The 10,914-nt window shown below is 42.4% G+C and overlaps 1 protein-coding gene across 1 annotated transcript in view; it reads left to right on the plus strand.

The window, feature by feature from the left end:
- Nucleotides 1-4,885, plus strand: part of LOC138193837 (dolichyl-diphosphooligosaccharide--protein glycosyltransferase subunit STT3B-like) — a 47,763-nt gene extending 42,878 nt beyond the window's left edge. The window contains exons 12-16 of the mRNA XM_069142086.1: nucleotides 127-298; nucleotides 1,582-1,755; nucleotides 2,414-2,527; nucleotides 2,679-2,888; nucleotides 3,161-4,885. Coding sequence (XP_068998187.1) covers nucleotides 127-298; nucleotides 1,582-1,755; nucleotides 2,414-2,527; nucleotides 2,679-2,888; nucleotides 3,161-3,241 — 751 coding nt within the window. The 3' untranslated portion in view covers nucleotides 3,242-4,885. The remainder of the gene's footprint in view (nucleotides 1-126; nucleotides 299-1,581; nucleotides 1,756-2,413; nucleotides 2,528-2,678; nucleotides 2,889-3,160) is intronic.
- The last annotated feature ends 6,029 nt before the right edge of the window (nucleotides 4,886-10,914 follow it).

Raw genomic sequence — 10,914 nt, forward strand, 5'->3', positions numbered from 1 at the left:
TTTTAAACTCCGCTTTTATTAAAGGGTTTAACTATTTACTTCAGTCATATTGTCTGGCCTAAAATAAATAACATATTCTCTACATATGCTGTGTCATTATCTCACACATATAATTGTCCTCAACAGCTCCCGTAACATCCTGGACGACTTCAGGGAGGCCTACTATTGGCTGAGGCAGAACACCGACGAGCATGCCAGAGTGATGTCGTGGTGGGACTACGGCTACCAGATAGCAGGCATGGCCAACAGAACTACGCTGGTCGACAACAACACATGGAACAACAGTCATATAGCGCTGGTGAGAGCTTCTCTCACTTCTTCCACCTTTGGTTCATGCAAACAGATTCTCGAAATCCAACCATGAATGACAATTTTACTCACCAATGGTTCTATTTGTATATATATAATTTTTATACTTCTGACATTCTGGAGGAGCGTTTTTAAGAAAGTCTTTATTTGTATATGAATACATGAAAATGTGCTGCAGACACTCTCACTGCCTTGATTAATTCTTTGTATGTATTTCTAACGAGCTCTCTTTGCCTTAGTTCTCCAGTTTTATGTAGTTTTACAGAAACCTGTTGATTTGTTGTCTTGATGTATTCCACCACCCAGTGGACAAAGCATTGTATCACTACACGTCACTGGACACAGGTGAAAGGCAGAAAAACATCTGTATGTATTAAAGAAGCATCCCACATATTTAGTATTTTACTTCAATAAAGACTGAAAATATTTTAAAGAATCCAAATCAAAGCAACAAAGACAACCTGACTTTTAGTTTCTCCAGCCTTCCCTTAACTTCAGTGTCTCTCTGCCTTGTAAAGGCCCACATCTTGTGAGCTCCATGCCTCTCTTCATCATATGATAAAACAACAGCTACATACATGACAGATTCAGACTCACCTTACTGTCCATAGTTAGACCTAAAGACAAAGTCCAAAAGAAGAACAGTGTTTGTCACATTCCTTTCTGATACCCATCTAGCTGCCTTTGTAAAAACAAACTTGCTTTCTGATGTGTGAGCGACACATTTAGAAACATACCTGGACATATTACAGATATACATACACACTTCTTATACACAATTCACAAAGTTCAGACAGGAAATGTCATTTTTCCCCCATTAACTGCCCGATAAGAATGGCTTTGGGGTCTTCTTGGTTTGAACAGCCATTGTTTCACTGTTGGTGTTGGTGGTCTACCCCTGGACCACCACCATCCTGTGGTCTGGTGGTCTACCCCTCGACCACCATCCTGTGGGCTGGTGGTCTACCCCTGGACCACCACCATCCTGCGGGCTAAGAATTTTTCTGTTGAAAATATGCAGTCTGCAACACAAGCTGAAGTCACCTGGACATCAAGGCTGGTGCACTCAAACTTTAGAAAATGAAATCTGTAAGCCGCTCACCTCAGAGCTACTGGAGCTGGTTTGTCGTGATTTCCATTCACAACAGGCCAACTTTCACTTTCCCATGTTGACTACTTTACTAAAGTGAACCTGGAATGTCACTTCAATGATTCTGTGGTATTATACCCGAGTCCAACATCAAATCGTGATTCTTTCAATTGTTCCAACAGGTGGGCAAAGCCATGTCGTCCAATGAGACTGCAGCCTACGACATCATGAGGTCACTGGATGTTGACTATGTCCTCATCATCTTCGGAGGGGTCATCGGATACTCAGGTGATGACATCAACAAGTTTCTCTGGATGGTGCGCATTGCAGAGGGGGAGCACCCCAGGGACATCAGGGTGAGAGAGGCCTCTCTCACACACACACACACACACACACACACACACACACACACACACACACACACACACACTCTCTCTCTCTCTCTTTACCATGTAAAGGCAGTTGGTCATGTTGTCAGATATTTATTAATTTATATATATTGTATATTTATATTTACCTTGTTGATGGTTATATTATTACTCAGATATTTAACATGTTAATGGTTCTATTATCACTCAGCATGGATTGGACCTGGATGGAGTCTTGGTTTGAGGTTCTGGGAACATTTTAGCTTCACTGCAGTCAGTCATGATCTACATATTAATGATGTTTTAAAATCATACCATGTCACTCTTAATTGAAGTTGGAAGGGAGTTACATTACTTTAAATAAATAATTCAGATATTTGCATTATTTTTTAAATTTTTAACAGTGACTACGAATCTGTAACTTTAACACTAATACCAATTATTTCTCTCAAATGCCCTTTAAAGTTATAAAAACCAACATCAACATACAAACACATACACACACACTATATCTCTACATGTTACTTGTATGAGGACAGATTCAAACAGTAAAATTTGCTTTAAAGTGTTTGGCTGCAAATTAAAAACATCCATCAGTTCACTTGTGTATTTACTTCCTGTCTCCTGATGTCACCTGTCCATCCAGGAAAGTGACTACTTCACCCCCCAGGGAGAGTTCAGAGTGGACAAAGCTGGTTCCCCGACTCTGCTCAACTGCCTTATGTACAAAATGTCTTACTACCGCTTTGGAGAGATGCAGGTACGTCATCATCAATGATCGTTCGTAGACATGAATCCCCCACCGATATTTAGTGTTACTTAGCTAAATGACAGAGTCTTTATTGGAAAGGATACAATTGATAAATAGAAAAATACAAATAAATGATAACTCTGTTTTTTCTTTTGTTCAGTTGGACTTCCGGACACCACCAGGCTTTGACCGGACACGTAACGCGGAGATCGGCAACAAGGACATCAAGCTGAAGCACCTGGAGGAAGCCTTCACCTCGGAGCACTGGCTGGTCCGGATCTACAAGGTCAAAAAGCTGGAGAACAGGGACCCCGTGGAGCACAAGCTGCGAGGCACTGACACCACAAAGCAGAAGTACACCTCCAAAAAGGTGAGGCAGCGTCCTCCAACACGTCATGATGACATCAAACAGAAACCAGCTCCATTACATTACATCTGTCCACCATTTCATTCTTTTATTAACAATGTATATCTGAACGTTGGTCAGAATATTTTTCCTTTTCGTCATCGATGTGATAGATTAATGTTATATAATACTATAAATGATATAATATAGCCTGTGAACCAGGCTTCATAAGAAGTTTGAATGTTTGGACTTGTACATAAATGTATGAGGAGTTTAACACTTTGTTCACTCTGCAGACGGCCAAGAGAAAGCGAGGACACGTCAAGAACAAGCTGTCTGTCAAGAAGGGCAAGAAGCTGACCAAGAAATCTTTGTAAGCCGTCGAGGAGGATGGAGGAGGACGGAGGACAGAGAAGTACGGAGAAGGACAGAGAAAGACAGAGGAGGACGGAGAAGGACGGAGGAGGACGGAGAAGGACGGAGGAGGATGGAGAAGGACCGACGAGGACCGACGTCTACACACAGAACTCTCAATAAAACATGCAGCAACAGAAAAACATCCAGCGGTCAGGACGAAGAAGGACCACTGCAGGTTCTCCAGACCCCTGACCCACCGGCTGACCTTTGACCTGGGAAGCAGGGTCCTCCCCTCGCTGGCTTTGACCTGAGGAACTGTGACCTTTGATTGGCTTTTCTTTTTCTACCTGAAGGTATTGAGGCATGATGGAGATCAGCTGTCCTTCATCCAGGGACTGTTTGCTGCTCTATGCATTACATCCTTCACAGACACATCAGCCTCTCTGCCATGTTTGAAACCCGACACCAGCTCCATCAACATTCACTCATCTGACGGGACACTTTCTTTCACAGTAACAAACTGTCACCTGTTTCCATAGTTTTCGTCAGTAGCAACAATCAGGTTGGAGCCCCCTGTGGTGACTACTGGTTATTACACAGATTCACATCAATCAGCTTCAGATCTGGAGGATGTTTGTTTTTTATCAGATATCCCAACTTTTAGTCTCTGGTAAAGGTCAGACGCCAAATACATTGGAACCTTAATTTCCCAGAATGCAACTGGATAGCTGATGGTAAAATCAGCAGCACAGCTCACAGTTTGCTACCAATCAGCTCATTATCATTAAAGCTACGTCTCTCTGCAGACTCCAAACTTTGTGGCGAGATGAGAGATGAGCAGTGTGTTTACCAGTGAATGATGAACAAAGAAAGAATCTGACACTGCCAGTCCAACAGTCAGTCCTAACGTGAGCAGCACAGTGTCACCGTGGCAACCATGACACCAAAATGCAGGTTCACTGAACAGGTAAATCTGACTGAGTAAAATCATTTGCGAGTCACTTCCACTTTCAGGTTAATGGAGCCCGTGTTGCTAGTAGCTTATGCTAACAGGATGTCAGCCAACAATCATTAAAAAGCTATTTGAAGTTTAGCGCTCATTTAAAAGTACCTTCAGCTGCCAGTGCTGCTAAAAACAAGTGAAGGAAGGCAGCAGCATGAAGTCCAACCAGGCTGCTGTTAGCAGGTCAGGTCTGATTCCCGTTTACGTCCTGTCACATGTTCATGGCTCTCTGTTGATATCAGACCGTCTCAAACACTTTCTGCTCTCACACCCTCCTGAATCTAGAAAAATGTCCTGTGAGCTGCACTCGACGCTTCCAGCAACTCTCTTGCTTCTTTTTCCGTCCCTGGACTCTTCTGGAATTTGCTTTCTCTGTAAACCCAACCTTCCCTACCACGTTTAACCCGCTGATTCTGTTGTGAGGTTTTGTCAGAGAATCCCAGCGGAGGAGAGCGTAGGCCTTAAAATAAAACTAAACCAGTCATATCGTTCCCAGAGATGCACAGTCAGCCGGTGTATTTATTACATGGACGATCACGTAATGCAAGGATTTTATTTGGTTTTGATTTTCCAAGTCAAAGGTTCTTCCATCAATTGTAATGATCTGGATGCAGTGTGAGAATGAAACTTGCCTTTTTGAATAAAGAGGTTGAAATAACAACGTTTTTATTGTTGGTAATTTTGTAGATGGAACATGAACCGTGTGTGCTGTTTGCATGCTCTCTCTGCCTGTGGCAAAATTATTATTATTTTTTTTATTAATTTTTTTTTTTTTTTTTTAAAGTCCCCTCGGGGATTAATAAAGTAACTACCTAACCTACCTAACCTAACCTCTCAACCATCAACCAAAGTATTGGTTACATTCAATCTGTGACCTGATGATGGCGCTAAAGGAAGAAGAATCAACCAAAAACCATTAGGATCCATCCTCGGAGGACTTTGAACGTGTTGCTGTGTTCCAGATGACGTCCTTCCCTCACTAACAGATACTGTCGGACATTAATGTAGTCGTGTTCTTTCAAATCAAACTGACAGGAAATGACCTCGTGAACACATCACCCTCCAAAATATCTGCAGATTTAAATATTTTACCCAGAAATCAACGTGTTTTTGTGTCCTCTGTTTAACACACTCAATAAACACACTGATTCTTCTGTCCAGCAGGAGCAGGAAAAGATAAACACTTTTAGTCTGATTTACTGAAGGTTTGTGTGTAAAATCAGGTGCAAACTTCAAACCACCCGCAAACAAATGTCCATCAGATCTACTGACGACGTGCAGCGAGGATTTCATCTTCCAAATGTGCAGTTGTCCATTCTGTGTGTTTTCCTGCATCATATGTAATGTGTGTTTCTGCTTGAAGGTGTAAAATACTGGGAGGAAACATGCAAATAAACCAGGAAATAGAAACAGGAGAAGTGATTGTTGTGTATTTTAGTACGACTGAAGGTTTTAATCAGATGAACATCAGGAGAGATGGCTGCTCTCATTGTGAAGGAGACACAGCTGCTCTTATTGTGAAGGAGACACAGGAAACCAGAGAATATGTAGAGAACCAGGTTTTACACCCATTAAACATTTCTGATGTCAGAGGGAAAATTAATCAGACATGTCGTTTGTCCAGCGATGATATTTCTGAGTTATTGAATGAACTGAAAGATGATTGACAGCCAACAACAAGGAGGAGCCACGAGATACCAGCAAAGTCAGAACTTCTTCCGACTCAGCATTTTGCTGCCTCTGGGTGGTTCCAGCGTATCTCTGCTTGGATCTCCCTCCAGTCCTGTTGTTCAGGTGAGCTGTCACATCCTGAATGAGTCCTGCAGAATTCACAGGTAGCTTCATCTGGTTCACGAGACCTCCAGGAACTCAATGAAACATCAGCTGCTCATCACAGAAAGCAAGAGTACTGATGGGATTTAGCAAGAGAGATCATATTTCTCCAGTTTTAGCTTCTCTTCACTGACTTCCTGTGAAATCAAGAATAGAATTTAAAATTCTCTTGATGACTTACAAAGCTCTACATGACCAGGCTCCATCATATCTTAGAGATCTTATAGAACCATATAATCCTAGCAGAGCACTTCTCTCTCAGTACGCTGGTCTACTTGTGGTTCCTAGAGTTTCCAGAAGTAGAATGGGAGGCGGAGCTTCAGTTTTCAGGCTCCTCCCCTGTGGAACCAGCTCCCAGTTTGTGTTGGAGGGGCAGAAACCCTCTCTAGCTTTAAGATTAGACTCAAAACGTTCCTTTTTGATAAAGCCTATAGTTAGGGCTGGCTTAGGTAGACCTGAACCAACCTTTAGTTATGCTGTTATAGGCCGAGGCTGCTGGGAGACCTCGTTACATGCTGAGCTTCTTTTCTTTCCTCCTCCTCTTTAACTGACTCATACCTCACCATCTTCTTCTCTCCCATAGTTTCTTCTTATTATCTGTTGTCTCCATTCAGTTCCTTCACTCACGTAGTTTCTCTTCTTCCTTTTCCAGATGTCCCGTCATGGAGCTGCATGTCTCTGCTCTGCGCTTGTCGTCTCCACCAACAATTCTTCTCTTCTATCTCTATGCTGTCCTTTTCTCTCTCTGCTCTCCTCTCACCCCAACCGGTCGACGCAGAGGCTACGCCCACCTCTGATCCTGGTTCTATTAACAGATGCTCCGCCCACCTCTGGGTCTGGTTCTGTTAACAGATGCTCCGCCCACCTCTGATCCTGGTTCTGTTAACAGATGCTCCTCCCCCCTCTGAGTCTGGTTCTGTTAACAGATGCTCCACCCACCTCTGATCCTGGTTCTGTCGGAGGTTTCTTCCTGTTAAAAGGAGTTTTTCTTCCCTCTGTTGGAGGTTTTCCCTCGTAGCTTACGTGGGAATTGTTGAATTGTTGAATTGTTGGTTTCTCTGTATAATATTGTAAAGTCTGGCTGTAAGGACTTTAATGTGTTAAGTGCCATGAAATAACCTGTGTTGTGATTTGGCGCTATAGAAATAAAATATAATTGGATTGAATTGAATTTGAGTTCTGATACGAGAATTCCAATTTAGATTATGATTGACTGATTTGATATTTATTTGACATTGATAATTTGTCCAATATTGGACTGGTACCCCTTCTAATAACGAGAGCACGATTTAATCCCCACGAATTAAATTGACATCACGCTACAGTATCTATGTATATATGTATCTATGTATATATGTATGTAGGTATATATCTATGTATTTTTGTATTTTTGTATCTATGTATATATCTATATATGTATCTATGTATATATCTGTCTATGTATCTATGTATATATCTATTTGTATCTATGTATATATGTGTCTAGGTATATATCTATCAAGGATTTTTGTATCTATGTATATATCTATATGTATCTATGTATATATGTGTGTAGGTATATATTTATCTATATATTTTTGTATCTATGTATATATCTATCTATCTATGTATATATCGATCTATGTATATATCTATATGTATCCATGTATACAGTGAAGGAAATAATTATTTGATCTCTTGCCGATTTTGTAAGTTTGCCCACTGACAGAGAAATGAACGGTCTACAATTGTAATGGAGGTTTATTTTAACAGTGAGACAGAATATCAAAAAGAAAATCCAGAAAATCATATCGTATAAAAGTTATAAATTGATTTGCTTTTGATTGTGTGAAATAAGTATTTGATCCCATAGCAGAACATGACTCAGTACTTGGTGCAGAAAGCGTTGTTGGCGAGGTCAGAGGTCAGAGGTCAGGCATTTCTGGTAGTTGGTCTCCAGGTTTGAACATCTCAGGAGGGATGTTGTTCACTCCTCTTTGCAGATCCTCCAAATCCTTCAGGTTTCCAGGCTGTTGCTCAGCAATTGGAAGCTTCAGCTCCCTCCTCAGATGTTCTCTAGGATGAAGGTCCGAAGACCGGCTCGACCTCTCCATGACCTTCATGTGCTTCTTCTTGAGCCGCTCCTTTGTTGCCTCGTCGTATGTTTTGGGTCATTGTGGTGCTGAAGACCCGTCCATGGACCCGTCTTCAGTGTCCCAGCTGAGGGAAGGAGGTTGTCCCCCAAGATGTCCCGGTACGCAATCCCGTCCGTCCTCCCCTCGATGCGGTGAAGTCGTCCTGTCCCCTCAGCAGAGAAACACCCCCAAAGCAGAATGTCTCCAGCTCCATGTTGGACAGTGGGACGGTGTTCTCGGGTTCTAGTCAGCGTTTCTCTTACTCCAAACACGGCGAGTCCAGTTGATGTCAAAGAGCTGGATGTTGGTCTCCTCTGACCACATCACCTTCTCCCATGCCTTCTCTGAATCCTTCAGGTGTTCGTTGGTAAACTTCAGACGTGTCTGTTCATGTGTCTTCTTGAGCCGGGGGACCTCACAACGCTGCAGAATTTTTAACCATGACTGCGTCGTGTGTTACCGATGGTTTCCATGGTGACTGTGGTCCCAGCAGTCTGGAGATCATGAACAAGTTCCTCCCGTGTAGTTCTGGGCTGATCCCTCACCTTCCTCATGATCATCAATACCCCGCCAGGCCAGATCTCCGTGGAGCCCCAGACCGAGGAGATCCAGACCGAGGAGATGCAGACCAAGGAGATCCAGACCGAGGAGATCCAGACCGAGGACATCCATGTCATTTTGGGTTTCTTCCATTTCCCAATAATCTCACCAACAGTTGTCTCCTTCTCACTGAGCTGCTGGCCGATGGTCTTGTAGTCCATTCCAGCCTCATGCAGGTCTACAATCTCGTCCCTGATGTCCTTAGACAGAGGTTGGAATCCGATTGATTGATTCTGTGGACAGGTGTCTTTTATACAGGTAATGAGTTGAGATTCGGAGTACTCTCTTAAAGCGAGAGGATTAATCTAACCGGTCTGTGGGAGACAGAATTCTTGCTGGTTGGTAGGGGATCAAATACTTATTTCACACAATCAAATGCAAATAAATTTTATATGATGTGATTTTTTTTAAAAATTTTGGGGGGGATATTCTGTCTATCACTGTTAAAATAAACCTCCATTACAATTATAGACCGTTCATTTCTTTGTCAGTGGGCAAACTTACAAAATTGGTAAGGGATTAAATAATTATTTCCATCACTGTATATCCATAGATAGATATATACATAGCTAGATAGATACACATATACAGAAATACATATATACATAGATAGATATATACATAAATAGATAAATACATACAGTGGGTACGGAAAGTATTCAGACCCCTTTAAATTTTTCACTCTTTGTTTCATCGCAGCCATTTGCTAAAATCAAAAAAGTTCATTTTATTTCTCATTAATGTACACTCAGCACCCCATCTTGACAGAAAAAAACAGAAATGTAGAAATTTGTGCAAATTTATTAAAAAATAAAAACTGAAATATCACATGGTCATAAGTATTCAGACCCTTTGCTGTGACACTCATATTTAACTCACATGCTGTCCATTTCTTCTGATCCTCCTTGAGATGGTTCTACTCCTTCATTGGAGTCCAACTGTGTTTAATTAAACTGATTGGACTTGATTAGGAAAGGCACACACCTGTCTATATAAGACCTTACAGCTCACAGTGCATGTCAGAGCAAATGAGAATCATGAGGTCGAAGGAACTGTCCAAGGAGCTCAGAGACAGAATTGTGGCAAGGCACAGATCTGGCCAAGGTTACAAAATAATTTCTGCAGCACTCAAGGTTCCTAAGAGCACAGTGGCCTCCATAATCCTTAAATGGAAGAAGTTTGGGACGACCAGAACTCTTCCTAGACCTGGCCGTCCAGCCAAACTGAGCAATCGTGGGAGGAGAGCCTTGGTGAGAGAGGTAAAGAAGAACCCAAAGATCACTGTGGCTGAGCTCCAGAGATGCAGTAGGGAGATGGGAGAAAGTTCCACAAAGTCAACTATCACTGCAGCCCTCCACCAGTCGGGGCTTTATGGCAGAGTGGCCCGACGGAAGCCTCTCCTCAGTGTAAGACATATGAAAGCCCGCATAGAGTTTGCCAAAAAACACATGAAGGACTCCCAGACTATGAGAAATAAGATTCTCTGGTCTGATGAGACCAAGATTGAACTTGTTGGCGTTAATTCTCAGCGGTATGTGTGGAGAAAACCAGGCACTGCTCATCACCTGCCCAATACAATCCCAACAGTGAAACATGGTGGTGGCAGCATCATGCTATGGGGGTGTTTTTCAGCTGCAGGGACAGGACGACCGGTTGCAATTGAAGGAAAGATGAATGCGGCCAAGTACAGAGATATCCTGGAAGAAAACCTCTTCCAGAGTGCTCTGGACCTCAGACTGGGCCGAAGGTTCACCTTCCAACAAGACAATGACCCTAAGCACACAGCTAAAATAACAAAGGAGTGGCTTTGGAACAACTCTGTGACCATTCTTGACTGGCCCAGCCAGAGCCCTGACCTAAACCCAATTGAGCATCTCTGGAGAGGCCTGAAAATGGCTGTCCACCAACGTTCACCATCCAACCTGACGGAACTGGAGAGGATCTACAAGGAAGAATGGCAGAGGATCCCCAAATCCAGGTGTGAAAAGCTTGTTGCATCATTCCCAAGAAGACTCATGGCTGTACGAGCTCAAAAGGGTGCTTCTACTCAATACTGAGCAAAGGGTCTGAATACTTATGACCATGTGATATTTCAGTTTTTCTTTTTTAATAAATTTGCACAAATTTCTACATTTCTGTTTTT

Source organism: Embiotoca jacksoni, unplaced genomic scaffold (genome assembly GCF_022577435.1).
Source record: "Embiotoca jacksoni isolate LCO1_2020_lvr unplaced genomic scaffold, fEmbJac1.0.p SCAF_97, whole genome shotgun sequence".
NCBI lineage: Eukaryota > Metazoa > Chordata > Actinopteri > Embiotocidae > Embiotoca > Embiotoca jacksoni.